The sequence below is a fragment of the Oryzias melastigma genome, linkage group LG22, assembly GCF_002922805.2.
Source record: "Oryzias melastigma strain HK-1 linkage group LG22, ASM292280v2, whole genome shotgun sequence".
NCBI classification, from domain to species: domain Eukaryota; kingdom Metazoa; phylum Chordata; class Actinopteri; order Beloniformes; family Adrianichthyidae; genus Oryzias; species Oryzias melastigma.
In genome coordinates this window covers 20,357,213-20,378,285 of record NC_050533.1, presented here as the reverse complement: position 1 = coordinate 20,378,285, position 21,073 = coordinate 20,357,213, and the positions used below count along the sequence as shown (strand labels likewise).

General features: G+C 37.3%; 2 protein-coding genes across 2 annotated transcripts in view; both read left to right on the top strand.

The window, feature by feature from the left end:
* Positions 1 to 9,091, top strand: part of pdss2 (prenyl (decaprenyl) diphosphate synthase, subunit 2) — a 34,408-nt gene extending 25,317 nt beyond the window's left edge. Inside the window, exons 4-8 of the mRNA XM_024266857.2 lie at positions 1,868 to 1,942; positions 2,404 to 2,574; positions 2,701 to 2,832; positions 4,794 to 4,829; positions 8,819 to 9,091. Coding sequence (XP_024122625.1) covers positions 1,868 to 1,942; positions 2,404 to 2,574; positions 2,701 to 2,832; positions 4,794 to 4,829; positions 8,819 to 8,974 — 570 coding nt within the window. The 3' untranslated portion in view covers positions 8,975 to 9,091. The remainder of the gene's footprint in view (positions 1 to 1,867; positions 1,943 to 2,403; positions 2,575 to 2,700; positions 2,833 to 4,793; positions 4,830 to 8,818) is intronic.
* A 10,052-nt stretch (positions 9,092 to 19,143) lies between these two features.
* Positions 19,144 to 21,073, top strand: part of bend3 (BEN domain containing 3) — an 8,500-nt gene continuing 6,570 nt past the window's right edge. The window contains exon 1 of the mRNA XM_024266846.2: positions 19,144 to 19,707. The gene's annotated coding sequence lies outside the window, so the exon portion shown is untranslated. The remainder of the gene's footprint in view (positions 19,708 to 21,073) is intronic.

The following is a 21,073-nucleotide window of genomic DNA, read 5'->3' as shown; positions in this document are numbered from 1 at the left end:
TCCTTCTAGTCTAGTGAAATATAATAAAAGTTTTTTGGGAGAAATTTAATCCAGCTGGATTTCAGGTCAGCTCAGCTGGAATCTGCTCACAGGTGGGGGAGTGTCTGTCCACTCCGACCTGCTTGTCTCTCGTAACAGTGGTGGGCGGGACTTTTTGTAGTGAACCGTAGAGTTTCCACAATTTTTAGACGACATTGATGCTCGTTATTGTAGAAAAACTCCCGTCGGTCCACAACCAAAATGAAATAATAATTGGTTTCCTCGTTGTTGGATTTCTAATAGCAGACGGCTCTGTTTGGCTCCGCCCACTGCTCTGCATCATAGCTGTCAGATCAATGTTCATCTTCGACCTCATTTATTAAAATAAAAGATCGCTTTTGTCCAATAACTACAAATAAATGGCGTATTATTACTTTGATTTAATAAAATCTCAATCACAGAATATAAAAAAAAAAGTTTACATTTAGAGTTTTACTACGCTAATTTCACAGCTGCACCACAGGGTGTTAATAAATATTAATGCGTTAATTCGGGCTGCATGCATTAACACGTTAACTTTCGCAGCCCTACATTAAGTGTTGAGGTGAGTCGTTGTGGCTCTCGCAGGGGTTTTGGTCAGTAGAAACTGGTCCTTTAGAGTTAAAGACGTTGTTTAGGCCTTAAAGAGAATTAGTAAAGAAAAATGTTTTACTTTTAGGAATCACCGTAAGAAACTGAGTAACCAAAACCTAACAGAAAAAACAAGCTTTTCATGTTTGTTTTTCTGAAGAACAAGAGTGGTGAAGCTCCCCTCTCTGAAATCGTATTTACTCCTCTGCTTTCCCGAACACCTCCTGATTTCTCCTCACCATCTGCTTTGGAGCTCCATTTCAGCTCCTCGGAGCAGACCGACACCGGAGCTGCCTCTTTACCGCTCCACTTCTCTGTAAATACAAAGTAGAATGAATGAATTTCTGATCTTCATGGCCGTTTAATGAGCAGATGAGCTTCAACACCCCCCCCCCCCTTTTTTTATTTTTTTTTATTGTGACACGTCTTAAGTCATACTCATTCTCCAAACGAGCTGTTTAAGATGCTTCAATCAGAGAGGAGATAGCGGTTTATAATTACAAATGTCACAGATGACCTGAGCGGCGCGCAGCTTTTAATCGGCCTCATTTACCGCCACCGTTTTAGCTTCATCTGAGCTGTGAGCGACTTCTAATGAGACGCTTAGTAACCCGGTGTGACTTAAGCAAGAGGACATCTTGACTCCAAATCACATTTATAATATTTAGTTCATTTATCCAAAAAAATGAGGATATTTTAATGCACTATGAAGGCTCTGTGATGCAGCTCTCCATGCAGGCGCCTGCTAAAAAATAAACCAAACACCAACGATTGTCATCTTAATGGGCAGAAATGTGCATTATTTTAATAAAAAATATAAAAGCATATAGTTATAAGACATCAAATGCGAAATAATACGTTTGTCTTGCTCTTGACTTTACAAAACTCCTCCAAAAAATAGCAACAAAAAATGTAAAAGTGAATTTCCTTTTTCCTAACATCAACTTTTACATTCAGGACAAATGTCTTTAAAGATTCTTGAGAGTAAATTATGTCTCAAATGATAATTTCACACATCTGGTGAATACATTTATTATGAGATGGAAACAGAAAATCAGAACTCTTTACTGTAATAAGGCAAACATTGTGTTTTTTTATATAAATACTCCACTGAATTCTAAAAGGTAAAAGATTTTTACTTTTTGGACAATTTTCTATTCTTCTGTTTCTTTTGTAATCCATAATTTTGATTTAAGTTCAAAGAATGTTTGATAAATGTGATTTTCGTGTCAGAATTGATGATTTGTTTGTTTTACAGGTGGTTGAATTGATCTCCAGTGCTATCGGCGATGTAGTTCAAGGAATCTATTATGAGAATCACAGCAGTGCTGAGGTAAACAAGTTACTATTTATACTTTTAACCATTAGATGTGTGTTTATGGATGTGAAGAACAAAAAGTTACAACTGGACGTATAATCAGATGAGGCTCATTAGCATCAGCCTGTCTTTACCTGGAGGCCACATCCATCTTTTATGTCCAGGTTTTACTAAATAAGCAGTCTTTCTATTTGAGTTCATGTTTGGAGGTTTATATCTTTTTTTATTGTAGAATATGTACAGAAAAAACAGAACTACCATCATGAAATTAAAGTTATTGAATTTAATGAATCACATTTATGATTCTTATCAAAAAATATTTTCTCTGTTACCGTCTTGAGATACATCGTTATTCGTATCGTGACATATGTATCGCGATATGTATCATATCACCAGACTCTTTCCAAAATCCACCCCTACTGTAAAACGTTTCAGTAAATCTCTGTTTGCATCATTTGCCGCCGCTGGCTCTGCAGGACGGGCTGATTGATGGGGTTGATGTGACGTCCTGGGAGGAGCAGACCTTCCTGACTCACGGGGCGCTGCTCGCCAAGAGCTGTGAAGCCGCCATGCTCCTCGCCAAACACGACAAGCAGTCCCAGACGCTGGCGCACCTGTACGGGAAGCACCTGTCGCTCGGCCACAAAGTAAGTCTGACCCACCGGCCTTTCCTGGGCCCTCCTGCTCTAGACACTGCTGCCTCCACATTCTGCTGCCTGATAACCAGGAAGTTACAGAGAATAATGTCATTTCTTATGTTTCCCTATTTGCAGCTGAACTCTGACCTGCAGCCCTTTGTCAAAGGCGGGGTGGGAGAGCCGCTGACGTTCAGCCTGAACGCCGCCCCGGTGGTTTTCCACCGCCAGATCGTCGGCGAGGACAGATGGCATCAGCATCTGCAGCAGGTACAGCTCCAAACTGTCTGCAGCACAGCTGGAGCAGCTCGGTTTACAGTTTTTATGTTAGAGTGTGTTATTCACAAGCCATTACCACACTTTTACATGCTCACAGTCTTAGCCCTCAGTTATTCAAAAATACACTTTTAATTATTAGCATAGTGAGAAATAAATGTCATTAAAAGCAGAATCCATCTCTTGGTTTTAGACTTTATATTTAAAATAAAATATATTTAATTTTCAAATTGAAAATGTATTAGGAGCAACAACCAACTGAGTCATGTTTCTCACATTTTTGATTTGTTGTTTTGGGAATTTATTTCACTCCATCTGAACAGATTGTGCAGACTTAATGCTTTTCCTGCAGGATAATGACTTTTTTAACTTTAGAGCAGGTGTTTGACTTTACCTTAGAAATACAATTGAATAAAAATATGTATATGTCTTTGTTTTTGCTTTTTAAAAAGTCATGTTTGTAGTAAAAAAAACCACCAAAACAAACAGAAAAGGTCAAATTTTCCATATAATATTTTTGCCATTCGGTTTGATTATTTGCTGCATTTGCTGCTGGATTCCCATCCGGTGTTGACATCAATGTGTGAAAATGATGTGTCATGCTCCCTGAACCACTTTCTCGTAGTTTGAACCCAAAGAAATCTTGTCATCTGTTGATGGAATAACCTGACAATAATCAGGCAATCATCTGGTCTCATTCTTCACGTACAAGCTGTTGCTGAACCTAGACGTGACCAACAGCAGCAACCCCAAATCATGGCACTGCCACCACAGGCTTGTAAAGATGACATGGTGTGTGGATTGGTTCATCTGCCTCTCTTCGTACTCTGATGTGTCCATCATTCATCATCAATATGCCTTAAAAAGGGCGAGAGGAACTCACACTGCATCCAGTCTGGTCCGGCCTCTCTGGCGCTCTGTGTCTGTTTTGTTGGCTTTAAATTTTTGCCGTAAACCAAAGCCAAGCCAGAACACTTTTTTGTGAAGTAAAAACCAGAAATCATGCATCCAAGTGTAAAGTGCATCCGGTAGATTTTTTCAAAATAAAGCCTATTTTATTTATTAGTTTAGACAGTAACTAAGCACCGCTAAAAGTGCTCAAAGCTAAATCAGGGTCAGACAGGCAGAGGTCAATCACAAGCATGGGGTCATCCTAGAAAAGAGTAGGCTCCTCAGATTCCAGGCGAGGGTCAGGGCAGGCGGCAAGTAATCACATGAAGCAGGGTCAGAAACAGAAGATCACATCCAGGTAGAAACGCTCAGTAATGCAGGCAGAGCGGCACGAACAATACTGCGCACTGACTGAGGCTCTGTGCACTGCTTACGTTTGGGTGATTCAGCTGAGCGGCATCTGGGGAGTGTACGCTGGGGTTTCTGGGAGATGTAGTGTCTTCAGTATTGTGGAGATGGCTCCCGCCGGTGACCAGATACAATGTTGGCGTATTTAAGAAATCAAATATGGCCTTTTAGACATTTGACAGACAGATTCCTGTCATGTTAGATGCCCACCTCCTATGTAGACGAGTAATTTGGAGAACATTTTAAGTTATGTTGACTTTTATTTAAATAAAACTGTTGAACTGACATAGAAATGATGTCTCAGTTGTTTTTGTTTTGCTATATGTTCATGTATCACAAGTAATATTGCCATCGCACTATTGACCACTAATCGAGTTTTCCTCATATCGTGCATCCCTGCAATTCAATAACTACCCAATAGGAGGCTCTTACCTGTTTGCTTAGGTAAATCCTGGTGGTTATTTTTTTTTTTTTTTTTGCCAGGCACTTTAGTTTCATACTGGAGAGACAGAACTCGTGTTTGTGTATTAAATATTACAGCACCTATTTTTAAATGAAACCGAGTGGAAAATGAGATTTTCTATTGAAATTTGTAAAAGAAAACCAGACACAGAATAGGGACTTTAATATATTAATACTTTTTTTTCCTTCAATAGGCAACAACTTTAAGGAACCAGCTGGATTACTCAAAGGTAAGACGACTCTATTTCTTGAGTTACCATATTCCACATTTTAAAAAAAATAAAGTTGTCACCTTAATGTTTAATCTTTTATCAGCCTTTCCTATAATCTCAGTTGTGCTTCACTTTTGCCCTCGTTGTGAAGCATCATCAGAGTGGACAGGATGTCTTTTAATGTGTCAAAGTTGCCAAACAAGCTTCCCAAAGCTGATGTGTGAGGAAAGAAGGAAGCGATCGGGGCGCTCACGGAGGAGGGGTCTGGCAGCACGGGGATGGGAGGTGATCTGGTCCCGTCTGAAATCAGAGCTGGAAGGATTAGTTACTGAGGCCTATTTGTGGTGGAGACACAGAGGCTGTGAGACAGTCATATTGTGAGAGGAGCTCCTTCAGCCAAAAAGGGGAGAGAAGTTTTTGAATGTAGAGGAGAAATGAGGGAGTCACTCCAGGATAAACTGGGAAAATAACATTTTTTGCCAAATTATTTGCTTTAATTCAATGTAATCAAACGGCAGCTATGAGGCTATGAGATGGAGATCTGCTTAAGTGTCAATAAAGCAAAGTTTTGTGAGACAAAAAAGATCAAAACAATGAGACAGTCAGACAGATCAAGCTTCATTTAAAGCTGACAAGTGCAATTTATCGTTAGTGTCTGTCAGCATTATGGATTAAGTGTTTTCAGATGCATTTATGTCTTTGGGTCTTCTGTTTTAACTCGTTTCATAGCTGTCAAGATTTTGTTTTATTTGACTTCTAACCCTGAAGCATCACAAAAGTGTGATAAACTTTTGAAAACAACGTTTTTATAAACATTACTAGTTGAGATAGTATTTATTAATCACTAAATACCCAGAAGGTACATGATAATTAGTACGTCTGCTTTTTTGTGGTACAATAACAATATATTTTTTTATTGGTTCATTTTTTAAAACTTTTTAGCATTAAGCATTTTATGACACAGCTTTACTTTTTCCTCATTCATGCAGTGATTCAGTGATTTAATCTTATTTTGGGAAGTTATGTCAGAGAAATCATAAAATCAAAACAGACGTTTAGATGTTCATGATGAATTTAAGTTTAAAATTTCAAATAAAAAAAACTAAAATTAACCAGCTATTTACTGGTGAAGTAAAGAAAAACACTTTAATTATTTTATTTTAGCACAAAAAAGATTTAAAAACAAATCTGCTTAGCGGGCATAAATAGCACTTATAGGACATAAGTTATTCTCATAAAAGTTATGGGCAAAAAGTTTAAAGGTAAATATTAAATTCTGAGAGCAAAGATAAATAAGTTATAGTATATGTTTTATGTACATTAGATACAAACTGGTACATTGAAGACAAAAAAAATTGTTAAAACTTTGAGGGCTTTATAAAAGCTTATTCTTAAATAATATAACTGTAAATGTACACTACTCACAGTAAGTTACGAATATTGCAAAAAACTCATTGGACGTTTCACTTCACAGATTTTGGGGAGAGCAAGGTAAAGGTTATGAGGTGACAGACGCACCTCATTGTGTGTTTTCCACATAATGGTCTCACTGTGTCGTATTTATTGGGGCCAAAACCGAAAAATTCCTAAAGAAAAACCTTTTCAACGTGGCATCAGTGTCAACATTCTGTGAAAATAGGATTTTACCAGTAAATCATTCCAAGTTCATTTTTCAAACAGACATGAACACATGATGTTGCTTAACGGACCAGCAGTGCCACATGGCCATACAGCGCGTCTATAATAGATAGTCAGGTGTTGCAAGTGAACTTGACACTTAGGCCGAATCCCAATTCTTCCCCAATACCAGGGGTCTGCAACCTGTGGCTCTTTTATCCCTTTATTGTGTCTTAGCAAAATGCTAACATATAAATAAATATTAGATCAGTTATTTCTATTTTGTCCTTTCTGTCTAGATTTTCAACACGTCCAACAACTAAGCAAAAAAAGTTTAATTTACTGTCAGAAATTCTGTTGAAATGGTTTTGAAAATTTGTGTTTTTAATTTATAGTTAGTCAAATAAAATTCGCTAAAAGTTTTTTTTATTTTGGTAAATTTTGAACAAATGTGGTTTAAAATGACTGTCTTGCATTTTTAATATAACTAAAGCTGCTGCAGCAGGAGGACCTTTTTGACACAGGGTGGGTTTTATTTTGAAAGGAAAAGTGTGTGCTGCTGTCAAAAGTGAAATAAGTTACATACTGTTATATATATACGTATAAACATATAGACACTTTGTAATTCAATTATTGAAAATATTTAATATTTCAATGCCAAAAAAACAATTGTTATTTTGTAAAAGGATAAAGTGGGACTTTGTGGCTCTCATTAGGTTCTGAACTGTAAGAAACTAAACCAACCTTACCTCTGAGACATCATAGAACATCATCATCCCCTAAATCCACCAGAACACTCCAACTTTCTGTTCATGCACGATAATGCTCCAGAACACGATGTCAGAATTGTTACAGCTGGACTTCAGCTGGTGGGAGTGTCTCATATGGTATGGCCAGCAATGACCTCTGACCTGAACCCCATAGACCTGGATGATCAGACCTCCCTCCCAAGTGACTCGGCAGAACTGCATGTAGCACTTGTGGAAGAGTGCAACAACACCATAAAGCTAGTGAGGAGCACGAGACATTACTGAGGCAAAAGGTGGAAACTCTCGCCATTGACATGGTCAACTTTTATTGTCTTAATTTTGGGGGGTAATAAGCATCAAACTAAAGAAAATAATAATTCTTCTGATTCATTATTAGTTAAATCAAAGGGAACATTTACATATTTGATAAAAATGTCGACCAAATAGGAAAAGCCCTCATGTAAATAACAATATAATTAATCATAGAACTGCTGTAAAGAATGTAAAATTAGAGTTTTTCCTTTAATAAAACACACTTTTGTGTTGCTGCAGGGGGGCAAGAAAACCCTTAAAGTGTAAAATCAGGAATTTGTGTTTTTCTTCTTAAACTCTGTAGCTAAAGAGTCTTTCTGGAACACAGTCTAGTTCTGTTTTCTATGATCATGTGTTTGGCACGGTACCTGCAGGTCAGTGAGAACGGTCGTTTAGGCCCACAGGTCACAAAGTTCATCTGACGTGCAAAGCATGATCGAAAACTGGCAACGCTGCTTTGCAAAAAGGGCCAGAGAGTGTAACTACACCCGAGTTTCTAACCGCCAGAACTTGGTTTAGTCGCCCCAGGCGAGCCGGCTACGGTTAACATGGAGCCAGATGCAGCAAAAGCGTCACAGTGAAAGGAGTTTAGAGAAAATCGCTCTGGAGACTTTTCAAATGAAAAATTCAGATGTTTGATAAATAATTTCACGCTCGTCCACACATCCATTTCTGTGCTTTCTTTCATTTTGCGTGTGTGTTTATTTATTCTTGCCGTCTTCGCACAACTTCATGCTGGTGCTGTTTTTAAATTAAAGTGTGTTCTCAAGTAGCTACAAACAGAAGTTTGGTTAAAAAAAATAAAAATAAAGATTGGTGTGGGAATTTGGCAACATAAACATAGAACAATAACAGGCAGAATGGTGTTAAAAGCTCAAGGGAAAAGGCTTTCCAGTGACTCTGAGGGCATCTGCAGTTTTTTTGGTTTTTATTTGTAAAAAAAAAAGCCTACAGGGCTTTCCACCTCCAGAATTTATGAAGCAAAATGCCCTCAGCAAAGAGCTGTCTCAGCTGAAGCGCTCTGTAAACTCAGAGCCGTGTTTTCCTCTACATGTCTGTAAGTCTGTGGATGTTTGATTGCGTGTGTGCAGATCTCAGCTCGCTCTGATCAAAATTTTATATTAAAGCAACAGAGAAACACGCAAGATGGCGTGCACGCCGAACTTCTCCGGAGATTAATCAGCCGTCGGTGGACTCCAAACAGTCTGCTTTCCCGTCCGGCATTTAGACGGGGCTAACTTTGCCTCAACAGTTTATTATCTTGACAGTGATGGGAGCCGGACGGACTCCGGCGTGACAAACTAATGTGTGTTTTCATCCCCCGTGCAGCTTTTGGCAACAGTTAAATCAGAGAAAGGCGTGAGATCCGCGCTGGATTTGTGCTGTTTCCATAGTAACAAGGCTCTGGAGGCCATCAAGGCTTTCCCCTCCTCCGAGGCTCGAGCCGCCCTGGAGAACATCGCCTTCGCCGTCGCCAAATTTTGACCCGCGTGCGCCTCTGGCGTCCCTTTGTGCTCCGCAGAGACTAATGAACTCCCTTTGATCCAGGTGCTCTGGAAGTGCAATGGCCTTCACTGAATAAAAACACATTTCTTGATCTTTTGTCGGCTCGGATTTCTTTTTTGATTGCATTTTTAAAATGTGCCCGTTTGTTGTCATCAAAGTTTTTGCCTCAAATCTATTTGTCAATAAAGTAACTGTTGCAAATCAGAAGGACTGACTTTGGTGTTTCCTCGTGATGTCTGTCCCATGGTCTCTGGGTGCGATCCAAGTCGACCCAGGGGCAGGCAAAGGTCACCCGTCCTCTCCCCTTGGCCCAGCCAGCGAGCACACCGAAGCTCCGCCATGCAGTAATAATTAATGAAGAGACCTGAGCAAATGGACAGGAAATGCAGAGGTATTGATTGGGCCGGCTGCCCTGCTCTAAGTCGTAGAGGGCTGGCGCCAGCCTGGTGGCCTGTGGTTTCCCAGGCTGCTGTCTGCGGAGGGGAAAGGAGGGGGAGGAGGGGGGACCAGCAAGGTGTGAAACCAGGCCGCCTCTGGCAGCTGTCCGTCACATCCACACCTGAAGGACAGAGCACTGGAGAAGAAGCAGAGAAAGTTGCTCAAAGTTTATGACTAAACTGAGCCTCCCTGGGAGATGTCGGGGTACTGGAGAGGAGAGTCCGTCTGAATGATCGGGTTAACGGTTGAAAAGTTAAAGTATGTTAAAGTTTTGTGTTTAACCGGCAACACCTCAGGTATTAAAGAGTTGAGAAAAGGTGAATGTATGTGTATAAAAAGATAAAACTACACAATTTATGCAGTAAGAGGAATATAAAGTATATTGTACAAAAATATCTGACGTCCGCCATTTTTTTTTAATTTTCATTCAAAAACATGTTGATATGTTTGTTGACAAATTTTATTCTTGTCATTTTTATAAAATTACACCTAAAACTTTCATTCTATGCTAAAAAAAAAAGTTTGTTAAATATTTTTAGGGGTTATCCCAGCAAAATAAATCCATTTTGTTCAGGTGGAATTTTCTGTTTTTGCATGATTTTATGTCTTGTGTGTAAATACAAAATGAAAAAAATGACAAAATAAAGGTAGTGTGACAAAGGAGAAGTGGTGCTGATTAAAATGATACCAAATAAGCTAATTAAAAGTACAGAGGTAAATTAAAAAGTAATCAAAAACAGATTTTAGGCCCTTCACAGGGTTAAAAATAAGCGTTCTAAATGTATAATTGTGCGTGTGATTTCATATTCCGATTATTTACAGATAATAAGTGGTGGGCAAATACAAAAAAAATCACGATTAATTTTTTCCAGGTTTGTGATTAATAATTAGTTAATTTTTTTAATCGATTCCCGCCTCTAGTAAACATTTGTGTCTGGAGCTTTTATTCTTACACCTCTCTGTAGGATTTTCAGCACTAACGCTGTTTCGATATTGAAGTTTGCAGGTTTAGCGTCCTTATGCACATTTCTCTTAAGGTCCCTCTGCTGCATTTCAAGTCTGCGATTCAGCAGTCAATAAAACGCTTTGATTTGTGAGGAGGAATCCCCGTCCTGTGGCATGAACGTCTTGTCTGCTCACATTGATTTTCACAGAGGCCCAACACAGAAACATGATTTCTTTTTTACATTGCAAAACTTTTGAAAAAGTGAAAAAAAAACTGTTTTTTAAAGAAATGTTTTGAAAGTTTTCCAATAGTAATATATCTTAGTATGAGAAAACATTATTTATTAAAATAAGGCTATTTTTCTTACTTTGTTGGCAGATTTTTATTTTTTTCTTTTTCTTTTTTGCGCTTATTTAAAGAAAATCTGCAAAAACTGTTAGAATTTTTTACTTATTTCAATGGGAACTTTTTTGCAGCGCAGAAGCATGAATAATCTCTCTAAAATACATTATTGCTTTGACCTTTTGGGTTTGTTTGTTCATATGCAAACATATAAGCTGAAGTTGTACATTCAGCTTTAAAGAAAGTTTCCTCCAGTCACTTTTTTTCAATTGTTCTCCTTTTATCTATTGTACTTCCCAAACTGAAGCCTGTGGAGTCGGAGATGGATCCTTATCTGGGCTGGGCGATACTGAGCATGTGAGTATCAATCTGATGCCGGTCAGTATCGCGATATCAATACCAATACGGATCTTTTTTGTAAAAGTGGTGGATGAGGCATGAACCTCAAAATCTCACTTGTTTTTAATTGCTGTAAATGTCTTTTTTGTAATTTTTACTTTTTTTAAACTAAATGATAAACATAAAAACAGAATTTGGACAATCTTAACAATTAAATAGAAAATAGTTTACTAAAACAAAAACTTTTTAAATAAAAAGTGAAGAAGTGAATCCAAAAAAAGTCTTCAAACCAAAAGAAACGAGTAACTTCTATACAAGAATAAATTAAATGTTTACGATTGAAAAAACAACTGCGACAAATGTAAATAATTTGTTACTTCTTAGCCTTTAAATAGAACAAGAAAAACAAGTGAAAACTAATTTGTCAAAAACAACTTAGCATTAAAATAGAGTGAAAAAACAATGCATGCCACATGCATGTGTGCACTGAGATCTGCAGTAGCTGAGATCTCAGGACTGCACTGAAAAAGTGAAACGTTGGATCAAATTTACAAAATTCTGTAATTTCTTGCACTTAAAATAATTTGTTTAAATTACATGAAATTTTAGATTGAGTTAACAATCAATTAAAACTGTTTAATTTGATACAAACTAATCATTTCTAATGCAACAAATTACAGAACTTTTGTAAATTGATCCAACGTTTCACTTTTTTCAGTGGGGTGAGGGTGGTGAGGGAGCTGGATCCTCTTTGCAGATACAGAAAATTTTCAAAAAATGAGTGAAAATCTTGAATCAAAACCATCAATATTTTGGATCGATCCGCCCAGCACTAATCCTTATAGTTTTTTTTAGCTGAGAAAACACGTTCTTGTCTGTCTTTTTCTCCTTGTTTGCAATGTTTTATACAGCCAGAAAAATAAACTGCTAACTGTCTCAAATGTAATTGGTGTCTCTAGATTACCCCAATGTGTGCATGAGTGTGTGCTCCTGCACAGGACCTGATGCCCCCCGCCTTCACCCAACAGTAGCTGGTTTTGTTCCAGGAACCCCGGGCCGTGACCCCTAAAGGTATTCAGCAGGTTCTGAAGACGGATGGATCTTTTGAGCTTTCTAGTTTCTTCCCCACCATCCTCTGTTTTTGCTCCAGAAGTTGCCAACGTTTCCACTTTTCATCTGGCTGTCAAAGTTACTTCAATTCAATTAATCACGTCTGTTTCATTAGCATTTTTTTGCAAGAAGTGATGACGTGTGTAATTTCTGTACATCCAGCCATTTTTCATCAAAAGTTTGAGGCAAAGTTTGAGGTAAGTGTAGAAAATATGAAACCGAGGAGTACTTTCTCATTCATCAAAACTTGTTTTTAATACAGAAAAAAACATACAAAATAAAATAGATAGAAGAGAATCAACAAAATTCAACAATATGTGTTTTTGTCTGAAATCTTTTGATCACAATAGATTGTTTTCAGTGTTTTATTTATTTTAATTTTGAAAAAATATGATTGTATATATTTAAGTGGATTGAATCATAAAAAAAGAATTTAATCTTGGGCCTTTTTGGAAATTTAAATTGTTCATTGCTATATTTCTGTTTTTTAACCCTTTAACTACCCACCAAGACAAATTCAATAAAAAAATGTTTTTTTTTATGGTTATCGCATAGATCTGCAACCTTCAATTTTCTACAGACCACAAACCAGTAGGACCCACAAAATCTTACATCACCTTTTACTATTATGATTAATATGACTAAACGGTTCTTTCTTTATTTTTATTTTTTGGGAGGAATGACAAATGAACACCAAGAGAAAATTGCTTTTTTTGTTTGCTTTTTCAAAAAAATATATTTGCTATAGGTTTATATGACGTCCTTTCAAAATAAAAGACCCTCACTATCACATAAAAAAAACCATTAAAACAAAGTTAATTTTTATGGAGCATCTCAGTCGGAAATTTGTAAATTTAACCAACCAAAATAAAATCAAAGCTATTTTTTTCCCTTTAGTGTATTTTTTATTTATTTTTTTTTTACCCATAAGGCACACTTAAAATCCTTGAGTTTGTTCAAAAGGCTTTATCATCCACTGCATCTTAAGTATGAGTTTTTGCTTAGTGATCTCCAATTGAAATTCTTTAGGAACTTTCCACTCAAAAATCTGTCAGTGCTGTCGTTTAACTGTTTGTGAATAAGTTAAATAAAGTTTTAATTACTTTACTACATACTTACTTTAACTTTGTAGTAACTTTTACATTTAATTTTTTTTTCTTTAACCAGAGAGCCACAACTGAGGGGTAGAAGAGCCACATGTGGCACCAGAGCCTCAGGTTTCAGACCACAGAACTAAGGGGAGTAATACTCATAAATCAATGTTTTAAAAAGTATGTTTTCTAAAAGTGTACCACCATTTAATTGATCTGGCAGCAAAAGGGTTAATATCAGTATCTCAGTAAATAAATAAATTAGTGAGAAAAAAAAGTCCAAACAATTTAAAGCCCAATAGATGTTGCATCAGAGCATCTTATGTAATCCTAATAAATCATTACAGCACTTCTGTTGATCCTGTCAGTATTATTAATCCTAACAACATTTTTAAGAGTTTTTAGCAAGAAAAAAGAAAGTCAGTCGTCACACCTGAGATACTACAGGTGATGAAAGTTGCTGCAGTTTTTTTTTTGACAGCTAAGGAACAAAGAATGATGACACTGGAGAGCTTCTCACATCACTTCTTGCATCACTGCAAACTTTCTGATTGAGGCCTGAGCTGCACATCAGCATGCTCGCTGTAGAGGATTCCCAGAAGGCCTCTCATTCATTGAAGAAACTGGTGGTGTCTTGAATGTCGATCAGATTTCTGTGTTCATCTGCAGGTGATAAGAAGCTGTTTTTTCTCTTTTAAAGCCTGAAGCTTTAAGAAACACGCTGAGCTTTTTTTATGTATTTGCTGCACAGCTTTGCTATTTTAGGCAGAAAATAGTAATTTAATTGTTTAGCTTTTACAAAATATACTTGAGAGACTGTCTGGGAATTATATCCTGAATTATATCCTCATGATCTGTAAAAACAGAGTGCAGACTGGAGGTGAGTGTGAGCTCTGGGGAGAAACGGAGGTGGCAGACGGGGAGGATGATGCAAAAGGAGAAGGTGGAGTGAACACTTTCAAAAACAAGCTCCTCTCTGTTGCCGGGTTGTTCTTCCACTTCCTGCTCTGTTATGGTTTCCTGGGTACAGCGAGGTGCTCCGTGGGCCAGGCGAAGCCTCAGGCTCTCCATAAAATATTCATCCTCGCCATGAGGAGACATGAGGAAACTTACACGGAAGATTAAAAGGACAAAACAAGGAGAGAGCCGGGGCCACTCTCAGAATGACAAACACACTTCCCAAACCAAACTTTTCCGGGGATGAAGGTTGGTTTCAAGAAATCCGCTGATCAAAGAGTTTGATGGGAGGCTGCAGGCTTGAAGCAGAACTAACACAACACTTTTGTTTCTAGTTCCGTTCTCTGACAACATTTTACTGCCAGTAGAAATCTATGTTATTTTTCCTATCAAGCTCAGATTTCTGTAAGAGCAGAAGGAGAGAGGTTTGTCAGTTTCATATAGTGCGCAGCAGAAACCCGACTCTGTGTTTGCTTATTGTTTCCAGTCTGAGAGTCTTGGGTGTCATGAAAGCAAGAGTCCGCTGAGCTATAGGTTTACATAGAAAACACAAAGTGGCGGCCTTGCTGCAACAGAAGGACATGCTTGCAGCAGGGTCCAAAGGAGGGCGCCGCTTAGCACCGATTCCAGCACGGCTGAGCCGTTCGCTCTTCTAAGTGACACAACTCAATGTCAGATTGTGTCATTCAACCACACAGTTTGCAATGATTTTAAATTGGAGCGTGTGGGGAGAAGTTTAGCTTTAATGTGGAAGGCAAACATACAAAACTGATCCCTAACTATTAACATCATTGTTAAATTTATAGACATAAGTTATGCTTCTCAAACACCACACAGAACTGGTGCACATTTAGTGAGGCAAGTGAACGTCTCCCTCTTCAATCAGAAATCATAGATAGATTTCTGTGAGAGACTTAAACTAAAACTTCAAAGACCTGTTAGTCCACATTTAAATAAGACATTCCTGTTTGAGGTCATCAGCTGCTTAAAGACCTGACCACCCTATATACTCAGTAAGATTCCCACTACTAACATGGCCAAGACCAAAGAGCTGTCCAAAGACACCAGAGACTAAATTGTGACTGGCAAAGGCCAGCTTAGTGAAAATAGAAAATAGAAAGAATCTTAACGTGACAGGATCTCACTTGGTGGGGTCTCACTGATCCTAAAAGGTGAGGAGTCATCCCAGAACTACAGCCGGTCAGTGACCTGAAAAGTGCTGGGTTCACCGTTTCCATGGTAACTCTTGGCGATGTCATGGCACAGCAGGTTCCCCTGCTCAAACCAGCACATGTCCACGCCCGTCTTTAGTTTGCCAATGACCATTGGGATGGAAAGTCATGTGGTCAGATGAGACCAAAATAGAACATTTTTTCTTAATTCTGCTCACCGTGTTTGGAGGAAGAAGAATGATGAGTAGCATACCAAGAACACCATCTCCACTGTGAAGCATGGGGGTGGTAGCATCATGCTGTGGGGTTTTTTTCTGCACGTGGGACAGGACGACTGCGCTGTATTTAAGAGAGGATGACATTTAGAGGAACAATCTCCTTCCTCAGTTAGAGCATTATCACCCAGTGATTTGAAAGGATTTACATGATTTTCACTATGTTGCATTTTTCTAAGGTTTATGAGTCTCCGAGTAAAATCTCATATGTCCCAGGAACCAAAGTCTTCAGTATCATTATTTTTTTAATGAAATTATTCTTCTCAAATTCCAAATGTTTCCGTAATTTTCAAGCCATGTTTTTAGGATCTTCCTATATTTGTATTTTCCATTTTCTTACATAAACCACAGCTGAAAATAAAACAAAACTACTCTAATTTATCATGTGTTGTCATGCTTTGATCTATTTATTATGACAAATACTTTTTATTGGGTATATTATATCAAGTAAATTCTACTTGGTGTAACTTTTTATAGCTAAAGTGTTAAAGACGAGTCAGGGTTGGGTCTTCCAACATGATAATGACCCGAAGCACACAGCCAGGAGAACCAAGGAGTGGCTGTGTAAGAAGCATATCAAGGTTTTGTCTCCAGACCTAAACCCAATAGAACATCTTTGGAGAAAATTTCAGTGACAACCAGAAAGCTGAATGATCTGGAGAAGATCTGTGTGGAGGAGTGGGCCAAAATCTCTCCTGGAGTGTGTAGAAACATGGTGAAAAACTACAGGAAATATTTGCACTAAATACTTATTTGCAGCAAATAAATAAATAATTTTAAAATGTGACTTCCAGAATTGTTTTGTCTCACAGTGGACATGCGTGAACAATTCAGACCTCGACACAATTTCTAAGTGGGAGAACTTGAAAAGAGGTGTGTTTTTGTTATTTTTCTTTATTTATTTTTCCTTAGCCCCGCCCACTCAGCCATCTTTGGCACTTTGTTGAGGGAGACAGAACAAACTCTAGTCAACATGTCCCTCCCACTTCAGACTTCATTTTCATCGTCAAAATCCTCCGAGTGATGTCAGAGTTTACCCATGAGTGTGTATAAAAGGGTAGCCATTTTACCAAAACTTATCAATCATCACATCACATTAGGTAAAGAAACAAAAAACACACATTTTCAACTTGAAAAATTACAATTTGAAAAAGATTTTGAATTCTTATGAATGATGCTGCTTTAAATACTACCATGGATGACACAAAGGGTATTGATGTGCTAATGCTAATCCTGGTTTTTATATCTTCCTACTAAGTCATAATGTGTTTTTACTAAATTAAAAAAATCTAAAAGTTTGAGTATATCACTAAAAATGTGTATTTTAAAGTGGTGTTCCTGTTTGTTGGAAGCATTTTTACTGTCAGTCACACTGTAAGGTCCTGAACCCTGAATGCCTTCTTATGTTTGGGCTCCTATGATCCCATTAGGATCCAGTCTGTATGTTAAATGGTGTTGAATGTGGGAGCAGAGGGTCATTTGGATCTCCATTTTTCATCACTTGAATGACTTATCCGTAAACACCTGCTAATACCACAGCCCAGCTGACAGTGATGAATGAAAGTCATTCTCCTGAGATGGGAGCAGTACGGCTGATTGGCCTCTTTGAGTCAGGGGAGCATATTGACCAGAAATGACTCTTTAACGAGCTCTTCACGATGTTAAGTTCTGCACGCCGGTTTCTTGTCTCAAACGGCCGATTGGTTGACCCCAAACCGCTCTTTCCTCCACACCCCTGCACAGGGTCTGCTCGCTTCGGTGGCTTGCCGATCAGACTGCCATGGAGACAGCTCATTAGTGGAATAATGAGAGCCACACCAGCCACACGTCGGCTTGTTATAACATCTCTGTATTGACATATTTGTGGATGGAAACAGGACACGGGGGTTCTACTATGTGAATTACATTTTGAAGACATCTTGTGTCCAGTAATCAGAAGATTTCAATTTTTGTTTTGAGAGTTACTGTCTATTAAAAAGCATCACAAAACTCAAGAGTAAAAATATTTTATACCACTTCTTAGATCAAGGATCGCTGCAGAGCCACCCATGTGGCTCTTTTATCCTCCATTGTGGGTCTCTGGTAATAGAAAAATACTGTTTTTTTTTTATTTTAAGAAGCAACATGTTTTTTCTGGCTCCTGACTACAATACCCATAATGCTCCAACAATCCATCAAGGGGTGCAGCTTCATAGTTTACTAAAGTCAGACTAAAACATTTGGCAGGTTTTTGCGCACTATGTACTACAGAAAATCAATTTGAAGTAAGTAAGCACTGCCAGAATTTAAAATTAGGACACACCAGACTATAAGGTGGACTGTCTTTTTTTTTTAAATCAAATTTTAAATTATGGTCCAAAAAAAATCAGGTATGGGTCACTTAATTTGCTCTGATTTCTGGCTGAGATGTACTACAAATGGTAAAATAAACTGTATGGACTGCCTTTGCTGCATTGAGATGATCCTATGTGGTGTAGGATGTCTTTTATTTTGAAAGGAAGTCATGTAAACCTTTCAAGTATTTAAAAAAAAAACTACTTTATATTTCAAAAAGTCCATTGTCTCTTTATGTTTTTATTTTATTTATAATAAAAGAACCAATATTTTTATTTTAATCGATCATAATAGTAACAATAACATAAATACAAATCTGTTTTATTTTTATAAAGGGTGAAATAAGACTATTTTAGCTTTTGTTGTCAGTGGGAAATGTGCTAAACATAGACATATACATATATATATATATATATATATATATATATATATATATATATATAAAAGAAATCAACCCGAATGGCTCTTTTAGTGTTGAAAGTTGCAGATCCCTGTCATCGCCTGTAATCTTTAAACTTGATTTGTATCAAAATCTCCTTTTATGAGTTTCTGTATTTTATTTTAAAGCCAAAATACACAATGAAGCAAAGTACCAATGCAATAAACTAATATTAACAAACACTACATATGTAAATAGTTGTATTAAATTCAACAAATTATGGTCTCAATTGAAGAAAATTAGTTTGTTTGAATATAAACAGTTAAACTTGTGTAACATATAGGCTCAGGCTACATCACATGTAAAATTAAAGACATAAAATTATCGTTTTAAAATATTAACTTTTGAGTCATAGACTGTATATAAAATAATAATAATACATATTTTTACAGTCTATGTTTTGAGTGAAGATACCAAAAAAAAACGCGTGCAGTTTGAACGTTTGTCCACTTGGGGGCGCTGTTGAACTTCTATTAAATAGGGTACATGAAGGTGTCTTTCTTCTTTTATACATTCTGTAATCAAATAAAAACAACAAAATAAAAATATATTCATCATTTTAATAGATGAGGAAATAAAACATGTGTCCGTTTAGAATTATGATAATATTATTATTAATAATAAGGTTAATATGTAATTTAGAAAATCTTGAAAATGTATAATCCAAATAGAATAACAAAAGCAGTTCTCCCTCTGCACATGTGTTGCTAGAATATTTCTTAATAAAAATCCTACTTTATTTTTTTAATCCTTATTTTTATTTTATTTCCCATACTTTTTCATTTTGACGTAAGAATTTTACCAATTAATGTTGAGGGTTTATTTCTATTTTATTTATTGTAATCCAGTAAACCATCTAGTATAGCCATTATTTATGTTTGTAAACCAAACATTTAACAAATTAAATCTTTTTAATTCTGACTTTTTTACCCACGTGACTATAAAATCAAATCACTGTAAATATTTCATATAATTGACTTGTTTATAATATGTTTTAAAAGAATATCGTAAGTAAATACATACATTTACAAAGACATAAGCAAACCCCACCACCACCACCACCCCCGAGTTGTGCGGAAGTGACACAGCAGGCGCGCGCTCCTTCACGTCACGTCACGCGAGACAGCAAAGGAGAGGAGCGAGAGGAAGAAAAAAAAAGAAAAAGAGAAGAAAAAACATCAGGCAGATAACAGTTAGCTGCAAACCCCAGGCCGCAGACATGTTCAGCGCCTCCCCGACGGTCCTGAAGGATGACATGGACTCGTGAAGGTGAGCCTCGAGCGATGGTCACGCGCGTATACCGTTAATTTACCCAGAGTCAGAGGGGGGAGCTAGTCCACGCAGACATTGCCGCCTCAGTACAATACACAGTAAATAAGCATTTGGATTTCAAAGTCCCCTCACAAGTTGACAACACGCGGAGCAGTTCCCGGCTCTTCAAGCAGCGACCCTCGGCCGGTTTTTGGCGTTTCGGTTGAAGGTGTCAGGGGCGGAAGAATGAGGAAGTAGCCGCTCACGAGCGCTGGAGGGGAGCTCGGAGGAGGAAACTCGCTAATTGTCGGAAGAATCTCTCAAACGTGGATCTCATTTATGTTAGCAAATAAAACAATGAGGACAGCAGGTTCTGTTGGGCTATTTAGCTTCTCTGGGGAACCTGTCTGAGAGCATGTTAGTTGCAAAAGCAGAGCATCACCTGGTCACGTGGTGTTAACGGTGGCATAGACCGTATGTTGACAGTAACTAACACGTTATACACCACAGCAGAAGTCACACTGCTTCTGGATTCTTATAGCCACTTTAAAAGTACGTGTAGTGTCATGTTACGCATATATTAAGGTAATATTTTTTTATCCATATTTTTCCTTTTAAGCTGCATATTTCATTAAAGGCTTGTTAATTGAACAACTCCGGTATGATTAGTACGGTGGCCCTGAAGTCCAAATCACACCAACAAATTACTCAATATAAAAAGATTGTAAAGATCACAACTACAATTTTTAAGAAAGCAAAACCAACAAACTCTAGAAATCAAAACACAATTCCTAAAAGGTGAAAGGAAATCAAAAGTAAAATTTTCAGAAAACAAAAAAGTAATTTCCAGAAATTAAAATGAAATGTTATTTAGTTTCATTTCTTGACATTTCTTTTTGATTGCTGGAAATTACTTCTGTTTTCTGAAAGGAAGTGACTGTTTTCATGTAACTTTTTTCTTGTTCACACTTACTTTGAATGGTGAAAGCCGCACCACAATTACCCCTAAATAGCAACAACAACCTTTAGCCTTAGAGACACTTAAAATACATGTGGGCAATGCAGCAACGTACATGTTGGCTGCATGTAGGACGTGTGACCACCATGAATTTATATCAGATTTTGTTCTTGCTCGCACTTAAAATACATGTGAATAACATCAGCTAAATGTTTTGTTTTCTTTTTTATGAAACTTTCTGCTGAAATGATAAACTCAAATGTCAATAATCAAACCTCACCTTCTAATCAGTGATGTCCCACAATACCAGCCTTTACAGGTTTCTTATTGTGTTCTATTTTTTTTTAACATTTTACTTTGATTTCAGAACATAACTTTTGTTTATTCAAAACGTTTCACTTTTCTTTCTTTTCATTTCTTTTTTTT